The 18301-nt window shown below is 40.6% G+C and overlaps 1 protein-coding gene across 4 annotated transcripts in view; it reads right to left on the reverse strand.

The window, feature by feature from the left end:
* Positions 1 to 18301, reverse strand: part of Pcsk5 (proprotein convertase subtilisin/kexin type 5) — a 431011-nt gene that overhangs the window by 204466 nt on the left and 208244 nt on the right. For 3 of the 4 annotated variants that reach the window (XM_087575031.1, XM_087575011.1, NM_053823.1), the window contains exon 10: positions 4612 to 4715. The exons of the other annotated variant lie outside the window; for it this stretch is intronic. In XM_087575031.1, the coding sequence (XP_087431157.1) occupies positions 4612 to 4715 (104 nt within the window). The remainder of the gene's footprint in view (positions 1 to 4611; positions 4716 to 18301) is intronic. 4 annotated transcript variants of the gene reach the window in all.

The following is an 18301-nucleotide window of genomic DNA, read 5'->3' on the forward strand; positions in this document are numbered from 1 at the left end:
GGGTGGGCAGTGAAATGGAGGGCGTGGCAACCTCGCTCACTTAGTGGTCATTTTTTGAGTTTCAATGACATTTTTTTCATTCTTTCGCCTAGTAAAGATGACAGAAGGTCCTAATTTATTATCTGATAGCTACATCTGTTGCTAGATATAAGAGAGTTTAACTGTACACAGTAATATCATCCAAATACAAATAGTTTGATTCAAAGAGATGTTCATGCATTCTGTAGGATCACAACCACATCCTCAAAGCATAGCTCAGGATTTGGGGAGAAGGGTCAGCTACACAGTCTGGGCACTGCAAGGGCAGAGGCATGGCTGGCTGTGGTGTCCTCAGAGTCATGTGAGAGAGAAGAGCCCAAGAAAAGCTGTTTTTTTTCCCCCAAGAAATGCTCTGATCTGAGACTATAGAAAAATCTTTGAAGGAACATCATGGGTAGTCTTCTGGGTGACAATGTTAGCAAAGTCTGTCAAAATAGACATCAGACACGTGACAGGTGCTCTAGGCCTTAGGTGCATCCTGCTGTGGCCAAGTACAGTGCTATCAATACTCTGTCTAGTGTGACCTGGAAGGGTTGTAGGGTTGGAATGAGAACAAAAGTAGGTACATGTTAGTCAGTCATGGATATATGCCTTTAATTCCAGTATGCAGGAAGGAGAAATATCAGGATTGTCATCAGTTCGAGGCCACTTTAAACTATATAATTAATGAGTTTGAGGCCAACTTAGTCTACATAGCGTATGATAGCCTGTCTCCCCCAAACAAAAGACTTGTGTCAACTTCTGTGCCTATAAATTTTTCTAGCCCATAGTACCCATAATTCCCTACTGCTATTTGGGTGGGGGCTGAAAATGTTCAGAGAATCCCTGGAATCAATCAATGAAGAGACGATATCTATAGAATTCTGTGAGGAGAGCCACCTGAGTGGAGGAAGCTCCTTTGAAATAGCTTGTTGGTGTAGTTAACGACACACTGGTTAGGGATTAAAAGGACTGGGAAAAAACAGAACAGACTGTTCATAAGAGGAAAGAGAAGGGATGGGGGGTAACTAATCCTGATAGGATGCCAACCGTCTCATGCCGGAGTCATCTTCTGGCTTTGGAATGTTGCTCAGCACTAGGACACCAGAGTTGGCATCTTAGTTCTTCATTGACAGAATCCCACATCTGCTCTGAGATGAATGATTTCCCATTTTCACATACATTTTCAAATGGAATCTTTCATGAATGTGTGATATTCATAGCATTTTTTTCTCAAATAACTAACTCTGAAGTACGGTACATTGTCAAAAAGTACCTAAAATTTGACCAGAATTATTTAAAAAGTGGACTAGGCAAATATATTTAGTTATTTTACATAGGTGTACATTCACTTCCTTATGTTTATTCTGCAAAATTAGCCTTCCCTAAGAGACATTTTAATTATGTTGAGGTTATTTTTGTTGTTGTTACTACTATTAAGCACCAGGACAGAATCACTTTAGTCTAAGTGAAAGTCAAGGTACCATTAGTAGCCAAATGTTGACTGTCATTACTGTCTTTGGGGTTTTCCAAACCATGGGCTGGTCTTACTATGGGCTCATTTGCAGATGCTAGGATGGGAGTATAGCAAACTCCAGCCACCAATGTGTCATTCAGAGAACAGAACTGGATCTCCAGAGATCCCAGTGCTTCCTACACTGGATGGGAACCTGAGCAGAGAAACACTTCCATAGTCCAGACCTGTACAGTGCAGGTGTCCATCAGACCAGCCTTCACGAGAGTCCTACCCTCCCGTGGTTCCCTTACCTTCTGGGTTTGCTGTCTGTTGCTAGTTGGCATATGGGTAAGAAATGTAGGGAGGCGGCATAAGACAGATCTGGCAGATTTGGTGAGAGACAGCTACTCATCCCCTTTGGGGTGTTGGCTTTTTTAAAGTATCAGGATAAGGAAGACTACTGGATCTTCTGACCAAATCTGGCTTCTACTTTCCCTAATGTGGAAAGGGAAATTCTGCCATGGACACTAACATGCCCATTCTGGAGGTAGCCACTAAAGAATCTGTGAAACTGCTCCCTCCCACCCTCTCTTTTCTTGTATCTGTGTGTGTGTGTGTGTGTGTGCATGCGCGCGTGTGTTTGTGTGTGTCTGTCTGTCTGTCCTGGAATTCGCTGTGTAGTTCAGACTGGCCCAAAACTCACAGAAATCCACCTGCCTCTGCCTCCCAAGTGCAGGCATTAAAGGCACGCACCACCAGGAGTTTTCAATTTCATGTCACGTATGTTTCATGCAATACCCACACTGAGTAGGGCGACTGGGGTAGCACCATGGTGGAGGCTTCTGTCATAGGCCGCTCAGCTTTCTTTCTCTTGTGTAAGGGGACAAGATGACTGTGGGTCCACACTAAGCAGGGTCCCTACTGCTGGTGGATCTGATTTGAAAGTCAATTCCTGCTGAGCTGTCATTGCACAAATCTCTCTTGAAGTTTGCTCTTTTTATTCTTTGAGTTTCTGTTTCATAAAGAGTCGGTCCTTTTTCTCCTGCCCCTGGTGACCTGCGTTCCTTCCTTTGCAGAGCACTTTGCTCCTGCCAGCTTCTGCCCTCATCCCTTTTATTTGTGGGGCACTCAGGAAGGGATAACTATGTTTAGAATAAGGAAGAAAATAACTTTGAAATAATTCATCTTATTATGATCATGTTTAGATGAATTATGGGGGCTTGCCATCAACAAAATTACAAAATAATTCCTGTGGGAGCCCAGACCATTCGGAGTAATTCATCTATGAAAAAATGAACTTTAATTGTTACTCTTGGCAGCCATCTAAGAGAAGAGTGAAATATTATACTAAATATTGCCACGTGCAATAGTAAAATGCAATTTCCTCCTTGCCAGAAGCAGTGTACAGTCCCTTGAAATTCACGTTTGGGTCTGCTGATTTAGTTTAACTCCCTTGTTTTTCCCTCTCCAAAACCAACAGAGGTTTTCCAAAGAGCTGCGTGCTTTATTAGAACCATTTGCTCTTTTTAAGTTGCCAAAAAGGAGTAAGTCAGACTAGGAAGTTGGTTTGGGTTAAAGTTGATGTTTCAGCTTCATGGAGGTCAATGGACTTGGTGTCTGAGCCCTCTGCTCAGAAGGCCTTTGCAGTCATGGTTAATGTTGATCACTTCCCCCATGCAGCTCATGGATTTATCTAGTAGGACTTAAGAGCAGGCTGATGATAATCAACATGAAACATCATACAACAAACTTACATTTCTGTTTTGTTTGTTTGTTTTGTTTTGTTTTTTGGAAGAAGTGAAATTTCAAATAATTTCACATTGCCCAAGCAACTACAACTGTCCAGCTTCTCAGAGCAGGACAGCAGCAGGCGTTTACAGGTTTTTTTCAGGGGATACAGCACACCAACACACTACTCTGTGTAGTTCACAGCCAAGGAAAGGACCACACTTCAAGCAGAACGTATGGGATAGATCATGTAGAAACATCAAATAACTGGTTATATGTGTGAATCCTTGACAGCTTCATAGGTCATGGTTAAGGGTGAGTTTATCATGAGCTATCTGCAAAGAATTTTTAAAGGACATAGATTTTGGCATAAGTATTTGCATATACTGGACATAGTTCCCTAAGGATACATTAAGCTCCGATGTATGATATCATGTAGATGCTATTCAGATCCCATAATGTTTAAATATGGAACCATTAGAGATCTTAAAATGAATGGCTTCCTCAGGATTATTCATCATGTTTCTGGTAGTCTGAGTGCCAGCACCCCCCTGATTACATATTCCTTAACTAGTGAATACTGTTTTCCCTAGAGGGGGATACGTTATGATCTAAAATTATTTGGGGAAAAGTTTGAGACTGTAGCTATGATATGAAGTAATTTTTGTTATAACTTCATAGATTAAAATTTAGGTTATTTGCAACTTGAGTAAACCCACTAATCTTTAGAAATGCCTCATATAATTACTTCCTATTTATTATGATATATATTATCCATGACAAAGAGGATTATGGCTACTGTTAAGAAGAGCACTAAAAAGACATATAAGTTGCCTCAGCTCTGGAGGAAGAACATTCCATGTTTGTTCTATATCACGTGCAGCTGCTAGAGTCTGCTCAGTAGGACGATTTATTTGCACTTTGGGTTTGGTCATAGAAATAATCCTGCTTTTCTATTTGTGAAAGTTTTAAAACTATGAAAACAGTGTTACAAAACACATGCCTAATTGCTAGATTTCGGTGAGAGGTGTATGTCAGCTAGTAGACATGAGGAAGCAAAGGTGAAGAAGTTGAAAACACAGAGTTATAAAAATACCACGCAGAGAATCAATGACAGCGAATACCAAAGCAGTTAGGGTTCCCATAGACCAGTTATGCTTGGGCATTGGGAGAATTTTTAAAGACTTGACCTATGATGTTGGAAGCATAGGAAATCTGCCATGTATGTATACTTTTAATTAAAAAAAAACAATCTGACTTTTATGTATGGAAAGTCGAAAGAACTCTTCATGTATGAGCACAAAATGTCATTTTGCTTTGTTTGAAGGGTTCAGTTTCCTGCTCTCTATTTAAAATTGGGGAAAAATAAAAATGTTTTGCCTGTGACAGAATAGGAAAGAAGTTCTCACCCTTAAAACCAGCAGCATTGGTTTTCCAGTCATTAGCGTTCAAATGTCCCGCACGGGAAGTCCTGACAATAACATGCTGTACGTCTCTCCAGGTCAGAAACGGACTGGGGAAAGACAAGGTAAGAATCATTGTACCAAAAAAAAAGATGGGGGAAGCAGTCACAAGCAAATTCAAAAAGCAAAATCAAAATGGCAAAGAACTAAAAACAGGGGATGGAGACTTGCGTTTGGGATAATCAAATGCCAAAGGCCACTCCTGCTCTCAGTGAGGGGATATGAGGTCAGTCAGTGGAAGGCAGAAGTTGTAACCATAAGAAGAAATCCTGTGCTCAGCGTTGGTGTCTCACTGTGATAAGAGGGGGCGGAGGTTTCTCACCTCCTTGACAAAATGGCTGCTCACTACAGAGCTACTGTCCCCTGAGTGAGAGTTTGCATCTTCAAGACACAGCTTAGTCAAAGTAGAAGCCTCTAGAACCATCCCCCTTTAATCTTAATTTGGTAAAATTTGCAGTTTACCAAAGATCGACATTTAACCTTCTGTACAAATACATGTGTAGGACACGGAAAAAAATATCTTAGCTGAAATTAAGCTCACACTTTCAGAGTTCTTTTAGGAAAAGTTAGGCTCTAAAATGCAGGGGCTAGGAGAACATTCATGCTTTGTAATGTGTAGTCGAGACATTGAACAACCGGCTCACTAGACCTCAAGGCGGAGAGCACAGAGGAACAGATGCTAACGGCTGAGGAGGCCACACTTGTGTGAGAACTGAAAATCTAAGGAAAACACATCCAAGTCAGATAAGATAGTCTGGGCGTCTTTCAGAGAACACAAGTGTGCAATAGGTACCGGACATGGTGGGAACACATTGTTCTAGTGCAGCCTTCAGTCTTGAAGTCTGAGATGTGTCTATCCTTTATCCTTTTTTTTTAAATTCTGGTATTTTCTTATTTATTTATTTATTTATTTATTTATTTATTTATTTATTTATTATTTATTTCTCTCTGTGATCTCATGTACTACATGGTGTTAATATTCGTAGGACAACTTTCCTGAATGAGTTATCTTTCTGCACTGTTGGTTCTGGGATTGAATTCAGGTCATCAGGCTGAGAAGTAAGTAAGCACCTTTACCCATAGAACCACATCACCACCCCTGTTATTTTTTTTTTTTACCTAAGTGTGAATTATGGAAATTCACATGGCCTCTGTAATTATTTTCATCATCCTCTACCTAGTGTTTGGAGGATTCAACAATCTAGAGAATTCCCACTTGTGAATTCTGAGCAAGTTACTGGACAGCCATCTTACACACTCCCATTTCACTGGGAGGGAGCACTTACCAACTGCAGCTCATACTTAATGGTGAAGCCTATGCATTGCTTTGCTTCAAGCTAGGTTTTGTCCCATCATAGCTACCATATGTGCAATTTGGTCAATGCTTTCTTAGAAATAAGTAACTCCATAATCAGACTGCAGCTTTTGTTTCCTGCGTGAAATTAATCTCTACAAAGAATTACTTTCCTCACTTAGCTCGAACATAGTACCAGACAATTGGTTAAAGTAACACCAATTACTCAGCATAATGCCCGGTGCACAATAAGCTCTGAGAAATACGAGCTACCTTTTTTTTTTTTTTTTTGTCCAGGTAACCCTTACTTGGTAATTTGAATATCAAGAAGTTGGGAAAAGAAAAGAATGATTGAGTGCTGATACCTTTTCTTCACCTCTCAGAATAAAACAGAGACAGTGAGCCTTGCTGATGTCTTCAGAAGCTGAGCGCTCGAAGACTTTAGAGGTTCCATTAGTGAAGGGACTTAGGTTTTACAATTAGAACCATACTAAGTGGATTTGGGAGAGTGATGGAAACAGGATTTTCACTCTGTTTGAATACAACCCTTGTTGAGAAACATTTTAGAGAGCTATAAGGCATGAAACTCAAGAAAGGGACAGAGGTGTGTAGCGGGGCCCAGGAGGAAGGGAATGTTGCTTCTAAGGCAGACAGCTTGATCTGGTCCTTTATTAACTTGCCCTGACTCCACATTATAACTCAGAAGACTCAGTGCTGTGCCGTCAGTGACACGCAGAAACCCATTTGGGATGCTGGTCTCAACAGATGTTCCGCTCTGACTGAGGATGCCCACAGTGAATTCCCTTCTTTGTGTGCCTGCTTAGGGGGAGGGCAAAGGTCTCAACAAAAATGCCCAGTTTGGGTAGACATCCCAGATGCTCATTTATGGTTTTCCACAATGTTCCCAAATGAACATACATTTTTTTTCATGTGTAAACAACAGAATAACAAAAAGTACCCATGAGTTTGAAGGCTACATCTATCTAAACCAACCTAACAATGTAGAGATAACACTAACGTACTAGAATGTCTGTATTTTAAATACTACCCTTTAGGATAACAGAATTGAAGTGAGTTTTCAATGATACCTGCAAGACTCAGAAAAATTCGGCATAGGGTTCTGAACATTGAGAGTCCCTGTGTTTCCTTTAGTTCACTTCAATGCTAAAATGGAATAATCACCCAACAGGGGACATTTATCTGGTACCTGAAGCAGCTGTGTGCTGGCAGATGGAGGAAACCTCCCACATTCAACTCAGCCTGAAGACATTGCTTGGGTTACTTGTTCTCACGCTGAGTTACAAAATCTAGATTCTGGAATAGTTGTAATTAGAAAACTCAGCATCAGGAAATTGGAAAGAACAAAGGTGGCCTGATAATTCTACTCTGACACCTGATAACCAATGGAGCTGCCTGAATTTCAAACTATACAAGTAAGAAAATCAGTGGATTCAGTAAAAGTGGCATTTCTGTCCATCGCAAGGCAACTAATGAGCCCAGGAAACAGTGAGAGACATAGTAGATGGTGGGCTTTAGTCACTGGAGCACTCTGAAGTACCCTTGATTATACCGATGTTTGATTTCCATCTTATTTCATATTTTTACTTATTCTCACAGGGCTGATATAGAGGTAAAGATTGAACCAGACTACCAAAGATTTGGTAACAGAACATTCTGGTAACCATACTGAGAGCAAAAGCACAGGAAAAGCTGAGCACCCTTCCTGGGGAAAGCCGTAGGCACAACAGTAACACAGGATCCCTGAAAAATCATGCCCTTCCATAAATACAATTGGCCTAGATTCCCCTGGCCTTGAAACCCAAGCCTGCTCTTTCTCAAAAGCAGACAGATTGCCACTGGAAAGAGCTCCAACAGGGAGGGCAAATGGCTAGCTGACTTAGAGAAGATGGCTCAGGTTGAGCTTTCTGGTTGCCTCTCTCTAACAGCCTCAGGGGGCTTCTTGTGGTTGTCACCAGTTATGTCTCAATAATACACACCCAAACGGAGCTACCTGTCATCTTAGGAATCATGGAAATGAACTTCACCTTCTGGGCAGTTCTGGAAAAACCTCGTTTCACATTGAAAAAGGTTGTCTTTCTTGCTTGACCTTCTAATAAGATACACCAGTTAGAGTGTACTGGATGACCAGGCACACTGTGTATTACATACTTAATATTGTTATGTAATATTAAGAATCATGATGTAAGGACTGGTGACTTTAGCATTCCACCCCAAATACAAAGATGGGAATCTAAGTTTTACAGTCATGCAAGTCCTCGGAGGGGCCACAGGCAGAGTATGAATCCACAGCTGTGGGTTTTGCCTGTAGCACTCGTTAGCAGATACAGCAGCTTCCAAAACAGAGTCATAGGCTGCTCTGGGGAGGAACGTATTCTGGCTTCTGTGGTTGCTCTTAGACATTCTGAATCAAGAAGCCAAACAAGCATCTCAGGACATGGTCTCATGGTCATGTGACCCTTGAGTCCCTACTGACTCAACGCCATTGCTCGATTTTTGTCAACTATCATATTATAAATATTCTTTAGTCTTAAACTTGTTTGCAGAAGGTCTAACTTTTTCATACATTTTAATCAAAGATCATGAGAAAAATATGCCAGAAAAATCAAGTCTTTTAAATATATTTCATAACCTTATTATAACATTTTATAGCATTCGTGTTGTGAATTGGTCATCTCTCTTGTCAGGGTCTTACTTTGATGTACTTCACAGCCTGGTTACTTAAGATCCTCAGTGGATGAGTTCGAATCTGTCCCCAAACACCACTAGTTTATAGCTATTAATACAGGACAATGGCTCTTTGATTACTGTGGGGTTGTACAATGTTCTTGCTCTCAGCAGTTCAAAGTTTTTTTTTTTTTTTTTTTAATGAACTTACTATAAGATTTAGAATAAGCAGGACATGTCCCAGGAGAGTTATTTTGGTGCAGTGCTTCTTATTAAGTTTTTAAATGTAATTGGTAGCACTTATAGTAAAGAAAGGAAAAAAGTCACTCACCAAGAATTCTTGAAAATAATTCTCAGATGCGTGAGTGTTGGAAACAAACTTGCATTTAGTGATTCTTACAAACAAGGTCCAAAATGATGCTTGGGCAACTGACTCACCTGAACTTTTTCAAAAGAAAAAGAGTCTCCCATTCCCTACAAAAGATATACCACCACCACCATCACCATCATCTATTATCTATCACCACCACCACCACCACCACCATCACCATCATCACCACCACCACCACCATCATCATCATGACCACCACCACCATCATCATCACCACCACCATCATCATCATCTATCATCACCAACACCACCACCATCATCACCACCACCACTACCACCATCATCACCACCACCATCACCATCACCACCACCATCATCATCATCACCACCACCACCATCATAACAACCACTACTATCATCATCACCACCACCAATATCACCACATCATCATCACTACTACCACCACCATCATCATCACCATCATCTTCCTCTCCCTCCTAAGTTTACAGGTAAGTGATAAAAGGGACCAGAAACTTAACTCCATAGAAGAAATTTATCCATGAGAGGAGAGAATGAAACTGTAGAATGAAAGCGGCGTCCTACTTAGATCATCTGTCTGGAGTGAAAGTGATTCTGTCTAATGAAATGACTACGTATCACCCAGATCAATGGACAACTGCAGGGACAATCAGCTATCATCCAACTCTCTCAGCAATTAAATAAAACCAGCCCACGCACACCCAGGATCCTTTCATTAGTGTACCTAAAACAGACCTGGAAACAAATAGCCAGAAAAATGAATGCCATTGAGCCTATGGTGAAGAAATTAGTAACTGTGAGGATGGGTTTACTGAGAGTGGATTATGAAGATGAGGAAGTGTGTGCCAAGAAGGGTAATAGCATTACTGTGACCACAGTCAGTACACAGCAGTTATAACTGAGCAAAGGTGACTCAGTGAAGGGAACCAACTTCCTTGTCATGACCAGGAAAGGGTGCCAGCCCCTCCACCTCCTAGTGCGGTGCATCTGTCTTGAGTTCAGCTTTAATTCAGAAGTCCTAGCTCTACAAACAGAGCACACTGGTGTGCACTTGCAACTCCAGCACTGGTGAGGTAGAGAGACAGAAGGATTCTTGGGGTTCTCCAATGAGCCAGCCTAGCCTACTTGAGAAGCTCCAGGTTAGTCAGAGATTCCATCTCACAAAAAGGGGTGGGAAGTGCTCAAGGAGTGAAACCTGATGCTGACCTCCAGCTTTCACGTGCACAAATGTGCTCACTTGAGCGTGCGTGCACAAGTGCGTGTGTATGTGTGCACACACACATACACAAACACACACACATACACACATACACACTCACACTCACATACACACACTTAAAATGTTTAGCCCTAAAAATCAAGTTGTAGTGTAAAAAAGCATGACTTCTCTTATATCAACATTTAGAACTATGACTTGTATCAGACACACCTCCCCCAACTCCCTGGTTGAGCCCTGCCTGATCCATCCACATCATAACAGAACTAAAAACGATCAAAAGACACATTAACTCACATTTACAGGCCCAGTTTTTGTTTTTCTCTCTTGTGAACGAATTCCCAGGCTCTATAAATTCAGTCTAACAAAAGGTAAATCAAACCTGGTCTCAAAACACATGCATGAAGATGGCCTGTGCCACTTGATGAAACTTTTCTCATGGACACTGAGATGGCCTTTGTCCTTACAAATTCTACTTCACCACTTAGCGTATCTGTTATGACACCCAAAAGAGTGAGCATGCTCCCACAGCCACTGCACGCGAGATATACTATGCATGCTCAATGGTCACCTCTTCATTGACATCCGTGTTGAATAAATAATTGTGCTTTGCTGAAAGATGATTGCCATTAAACTGGAGAAGGTGGGGTACAATAACAGGAGACAGTATTCACAGCTGAGACGTCATGATGGTAAGTTTTCCACTGGCACTCTTACATCCCTACAAGGGTACCCCCTGAATGCACATGGACATTGCTGTTCAGTCTATAATCTCTAATCTGGATCTGCCTCTCATCTTTGTCATAAAGTTTTAAAATCCTTTCAGGGAGGCAGTATGGGACACCGTGCGCACGTTACACTAAACTGACCCCTGTGACTCTGTGCAGAGCTCTCGCTCACCCTCTGTTTCAAGGCCTGGTGCGAATAAACACACAATTCTAGGCTAACTGACTCAGGCCTTCAGAAGACATCTATACTTCTATTCTTTTCATATTTTATCCAAAGTTGGTCTAAAAAATAATAGTCTCCATGTAAACGAAAATGGTAGAAATTATGTCAAGTCAGGATGATTTGTGCTTATGAGGCAAACACAGAGAGCTGTCTTTCCGGGACTGCTTGCTTTGCTGCAATGTGGAGACAGAACCATTTATTCAGCAATGCAGCTGCAAGATTTGGATGTAATGGCTATAACAAAGTGCCAGGTAAACAAGTTCCCCAAGGCAAGAGTCCCAGAGACTTTTGGAGATTAGCGACCTACTGGATCAGGAAAACTCAGAGGGTGAAATTACAGGAGTGCCTGACGAAGCTCAAGCAATCAAACGATGTCTTCTAAAACTGTCCCAAAACTTCCGTCACAGGCTACTTTCTTATGTTTAAAGTTCTGTGATGCACAGACAGACATGTTAGCACTTGCTATATTTCTGCTTAGTGAATTGTGGTGCTAAGATGTGCTGCAAAGGTCTCTTTTAACCATCCTTTAAAAACCATGGTGTAGTTAGCTATTGCCTATCCTAGGCTGGATATTAGCATGTGCCTACTCCCTACATTGCCTTTGTCTGCAGGAGGTTTCGCCCTTGCTGGCTGGCCACTAATGGGGCCATGGTGGAGGGATGGTGGAATGCTCTTTGGTTTGCTATCAGAGTGCTTTATGGCATTGGCTGTTAGGATAGAGCTGCAAGTACACGTATTCCCAAAGTGAATTGTCAGGATGAAAGGATCTCGATGTTTTCTCTACAGAGTTCAGAGATTTGCAGTGCTTATAACTCAGCTGTGTGAATTTTTATGATTACTGACAGAACCAGGGTGGACACAGGGCCCCGTGCATGCCGGGCCAGGGCTCTACCTCTAAGTTACACCCCAGTCCACACTGCTGATACACTCAGTTACTTTACAAATACTTCCTCCCAACTTTTTCCTGTTATGCATAAATGTTTATAATAATGTTCTTCTCAGCTGACGGTATGGCTCAGTGGATAAAGGCACTTGCCACCAAGATGAAAAGTGTGAGTTTGATTCCTGGAATCCACGTGGTGGAAGGAGAGAAACGAATTCTAAAGGTTATTCTCTGGCCTGCGTGAATGCATGCACACATGCACATATACATGCACTCATGTACACACATGTATACACACACATACACTGCGGCATGCTTCCATATCCCCACAACAAAATGAATATAAAAAAATAAGAATGAAATACCTTACTACATGTTCAGTCTAGAAGTACATTTCAGGCAAAATTTCTCAATATTCAGCTTTAATTTTAACGTTCATTGGAAATCACTAAGCATTTTAGATTCTAGAATTTGGAGTGAGTGTTAGTACACATTTCAGAAACTCCTGACTTCCATCAATTTCTGGCAGTTTTTCTCATTATTGTAAATCAATAGAAACCCATCATTTAAAAATTTACATATCACACACATGCACTCAGGAAGAAATTAATAAAGACTAATGAAAATTCATGCCCAAATGTCTGGTGGTGTCATAGAGATGCTTATGCTCAAGTGACAGGAAAGATAACACCTTTGCGCCTTCTCTCCTATTGACTTCCGGCATGGTATGCATCAGGATGCTGAAATTACAGCAATGGCTTCAGAGTCATTAGGAAAGGAAAAGCTCGTGCTATGCTTGTTGGTCTTGGTGATTTGGAGTTTCTGCACTGACACCCGGACTGGAGGCTTAATATGAGCATCTCCACATCTTTTCCTTTCTGAGAATTCTTGCTCTGTAGCTCAGGCTAGCCTCCTACTCACTACAATCCTCCTGATCCATGGCTTGCAGATGAAGAACCCACTGAGGTGAGCTGAGAGACAGTGTCATAGTGAGATGGTGTTCAGTGGCTTCAGGAAGAGCAGAGTTTGGGGTGGGGTTATTCTACTGTGATGTGAGGCGACAGACTGATCCTGTGGGAAACTGTGAGGAATTCAAACATGAGAACTTCCTTCAGGCGTGCTTTCTTTGGAAAGAGAGGAAAAGGAAAATGGGAAGGTAGCTTTGGGGGAGAGAAAGCAGAAGCCCAAGTTCAGAAAGCAGCTTTTCTTTCTGCTTTCTTGTGATGCCTCTGCCTTCTGCCTCCAACTGGGGCTGCACTGGAGGCTTTAAGTAAACTATTCACTCAACTCATGCAAAATAGCCCACCCACGGGGACAGAAAGCATTACTGCTTCCCTTTTACAGATATGGAAACCTAACTTCAGAAAGCTTCACACCCTTCAAAGAAGAATAACTAGTAAGATAATTAAGGTAGGGATTAGAAGCCAGGCATTGTCCCCCACAGCCCAGGCTTCCATGCTCCAAGGTAGGTTTTGTAAGTTATCAAAGTCAAATGTGACTGGGAAAAGCCACAGAGAACTGGCAAGTTAATAAGTATTAAAGAATCAGACCACCTCAATTGGTTGTAAAAATGTATATACTTCATGGCAAATAGGAAGAGAAAAATCCTTAAAACTTTTATTAAAGAATTGAAAAAACTAATCCTAAACAAAGCATGATCTAGCTTACGATGTTCCTGAAAAATTAGTTTTCGGAGAGAATAAAGAATCTTTGTTCTAGTGAAAGTAAATAAAGTCAAGAGTTTCAGACTAGGCTCATTCCTTAGAACTGACAGCAGATGACACATTCATGCAGTGCTGAGGACCTGCCAGAACCTACATGGATGTCCACACACACACACACCCCGACACGCAAAGCTTATCTGCTCTGTGAAGAAAATGTCAAAGCTAAAAACTCTCAACTGTAAAATTCATATTAGAGAATACCCCAGGATGACTGAAAGGTAAATTGGTGTAGAGGTGTAAGACTCAATAATTACTTCAGCTGACTTCTTGGGAAGAAACTAAAAACTATGGTAGGAAATAAACGAGATAAAATGGCCTGTTATAGAAATGCAGATTATAGTGTTAAAGGTGGGAGGGTAAATAGATAGGAGCAATCAATGTAGCCCAACATTATACCTCAAGAAATCCCTACTGTAAAATCCATTCGCCTTAAATTATTATTTTATAAGCTTCCTCAAATAAGAAACCCTCAAGTTCAAGAGTGGGCATAATTACTTCAGAAAATGAGTGACAGATAACATTATCTACATGTAACATTACTACTTAGCCAGAGAAACCAGCACGGACAAAGACACAGAGGCTGATTCTACAAAAAAGGCTGGTGCTGTCTAAAGGAAATATCTCATAGCAAGATATTAGATATTACAGGCATTTGTACATTGAGATGGTTTGATAGGAGGTTGGGAAAATGAAGTGGCTAAGGAACTCCAGTCAAATCAAGAGAATTTAATTCATTTAACTCAGAAGAAAGAAAATAGCTCATTTATATAAAAAGTACTGAGGAGGCTGAGGGATGGAACAGCGACACACGCACATATGCATGCACGCATGCACGCATGCACCCACCCACCACATATACATCCCACAGGCAGAGAAAGGGAGGGAGGGAACGATGCCAGGAAAATAAAGTGTATACTATAAATCCCACTTAGGAAAAAGACATAAGTAAAAGATGCTGAAAGGAGATTGAGAGCAGACTGTCGAAAGAAGCAGTATATCAATGGGAGGAGAAATGAAGCAATCCATTTCTCTAAGAAGCAGTCCTAACAAGGCTAGTGTGTATGGGTAATTATATCTAAATATCAACGAATGGTGAGAAAGCACCCAAGTTTCCCTCACAGTGAAGCCTTGACGAAGCAAAAACTGGTTCATAGGCATGATGAAGCAATGTCAACTGATCGCGAAAATGGTTAAAAATAACCCAGACAAAAACACAACATCCACAGGAATGACTATAGTTACCCTGTCATTTCACACAGCATGGTTGGCTGACATGATGGAGGAAATATTATGATGATATCAGCTTCCATTCTCTTTAGAACTTTCCATATATGTAAATTCACTTAATACTAGTGACAAGTGGCACGAATTTCACATGAAGAAACTGGACCTCAAGAAAGGGCTATGTTTCATTTATCCATGGCTGTTCAGGCAAATTGGAACAAGAATCAATCTGACTCCAAAACATGAACCAGCAATGACTTGTGCATAACACTGACCAATAAGAACAGACATGAAAAATTCATCATAAATGAATAAAGACAAGTAACTATCTTCAGAAAAAATCAAAATATTCAGATATATTTCTTAAAGGGGACAGAGGTAGCTGACAGAGATCAATTAAAGTTATAAATTATAGGAGTCAACAAGCAAATATTTCCTAGTTCCAAAACGAATTCTATTCCCCAAAATACAGAACTAATGGTGATTCCAGAACATTTCTATGCCAATATAAAAGACTCAAGTAATTCTAAGAACTTTTCTTGAATGAGAAAGCCAGTTTCAATGATACCAAGAACTAGGATCCAGCAGTGGCTCAGTGAATGATGTGCCTGCAGTACAAGCATGAGGACCCGACTTCAGATCTCAGTACCTGCACATAAAAGCTGGGTATGGCAGTGAGAGCCGATGATCCCAATATTGGGAGGTGAAGACAGGAGGATCCTGGAGACTCACTGGTGAGTCAATCTAGCCAATAGGTAAGCTTCAGGATTATTGAGAGAAACTGTCTCAAATAAACAAGGTGCAAGCTGATTCAATAGCTTGCGTGATGTCTTTAATTGATAATGTATTATTTTATTTAAAAGTTTGATTTAAAATAAAATTATCAGGAATAGGAGGGTAAAGACATGACTAAGATCTGAAGGGAAAGCAATACAGGAGGAGGAAGTGGAAGATAATAAAGTATAAAATATTTTCATGATAAAATGAGTGTTAAGAATATTTAAACCCAGTATTTATATACAATATTTATAATTATCCAGGCATTGGAGATTAAAAACTGCTGCTGAAGAAGATTGCTTAGGGGAGATGCACATACAAGTACATGTATGTAGGTATTTACATACATGGTAATATGACACATCTACTTCAAATGTATGTCAGTACTCAGGTGACAATAATCTTGGATTTTAAAATGGCTTCTTGATAATAAGACTGGCGGCCATGGCAGTGTTCTTGCAGGCATCTGTCAGTGTTGGAGAAATGTTAGTTTGCTTCCAATATAATAGTGGTAAACTGGAAGGATGAGTTGGATAATTACAAGTCTCACCATGATTAAAAGAAAATAAAAGATTCCCACAGCACAGTCCTGGGGTAAAGACAGATATGCATAGCTGTAGAATAAATAACAGTGTCAGGAGTAAACCGGTACAGCAATGGACACTTACGTTTTACCAAGGTGTCCAAACCATACACTGGAAAACAAATAGGCCGTCTAGCCTATTAAACTAGTGGTACAGGAAAAACGTCTATATCCATCCTGAGAAAAATGAAAATAGATCCATATCTCCCATTCGACAAAACAATAAATTTAAAATAGGTTAAGAACTTTAATAAAAAGCCTGATAAACTGAAACAGTTAGAGGGAAATATATGGACACACATAAGGATGGGGGTTAAGGTAAGAACTTTGTGAACGGGACTCTAATAGCACAGGAAACAGCACCAAGAACTAACAAGCAGGTAGGCATGAAATCACTAGGCTTCTGTACAGCATAGAAAACTCTCAGGAGAGCCAACAGTGAGTCTATAGAATGGGAGAACATCGTTGTCAGCTAGATATCAGATTGAGGATCAATATCTAGAAAACATAAAAAAAAAAAAAACAAACCTACCAATCTCCGGCAATCAAAACATGCGTCAATGAAACAAACAGATGGCTCTCAATAGAAACACATTAAGAAGTACTCAGCATCCCGAGCCATCGGAGGAATCTACACTGGAGATAATTTTGAGGTTTGATCTCCTCAGAGTCGGAATGGCTAACATCAAGAAACCCAACAATGAAAGTGGGGAAGGAAGAACACTTATTCGCTGCTGATGGGAGTATGAATTAGTAGAGTGTATATGGAAAATATTAAGGAGGTTTCTTGAGTAATTAAAACTGGAAGATTCTAAACAACTATTCATGGGCATATACCAAAAGGAGAGCATCCTGCCATTGAGACACATACACTCTTATGTTTATTGCTACACAATTCACAATAAAAAGAAAGACAAAAATCCTACATGCTCTATCATCTGAGATCCTAGCTTAGCATGCATATATGCATATATGTTAAGTGAGGGAGAGGGGAGGTATAGATTATGAAGCTAGAGATAAGAGTGAGTTAGGAAGAAGAGGTGTGGAGGAAGGGGCTGATGGCAAGAGGACAGATGACAACGAAGGATTCCATGGGTGGGGGGAAAGACATAACAGGCACTGGGAGGCTTGGCATTCAGGAGGATAGAGGAAAATAAGCAGGGTGGTTAGCCAACAAGTGTATAAAAATGCCAGAATAAAACCTAATTCTTCATGTGCTAACTGAACATTTTAATAAAAAAAATCATAAAGCAACACACTTGTACACACGCACAACACATTCATACACACCACACACACACACACACACACACACACACACACACACACAAAACCAAGCCCCGATATTCTGCATTTCAAAGACGTATGCACCATTTTCCAACGTGAAACCAATGTGTAACTTTTGTTCACTTGAAAATTTCAAACAAAAGCACATCAGTGGAAAACTTGCTTTAAGAATATTTTCTCAAAATACAGCTTTGTTCTTAAGCAGCTCACATTCCGTTATTGTTCTCCTGGACTATGCTCAGTGAAATGCTTCCCAACAGACCAGAAATTCTCTGGGCAATCTTCCAACGTTATACAATTCCCAGCCAAACTGATAACAATTATTTCATATTTCAGGTTTGGGATCCCATGTAATTGAGAGTTTTAACACAATGAAAATTATAAAATTGAATACATCTGCTATAGAGAGTGAGGCCATTAAATGTCTATTCCAAAGGCCCTTAAGTGCAGAGCAGGGAGTACGAATCAAGCAGAGAACTCTCTCTGCGAAGTTGTCCTGGGCAACAATCTCTGAGGACATTTGTAAAGGTTTCCCAGAGCTTCCGCAAGAAGGCTTCCCAAAGCTGTGAAAAGACCACACCTCCTTGCCTCAGAATTTACTGTCTTTTCCCTTATTTCCTTGCTCTCTTGTTATATACCAAG

Source organism: Rattus norvegicus, chromosome 1 (assembly GCF_021556685.1).
Source record: "Rattus norvegicus strain SHRSP/BbbUtx chromosome 1, alternate assembly SHRSP_T2T, whole genome shotgun sequence".
Classification (NCBI taxonomy): Eukaryota; Metazoa; Chordata; class Mammalia; order Rodentia; family Muridae; genus Rattus; species Rattus norvegicus.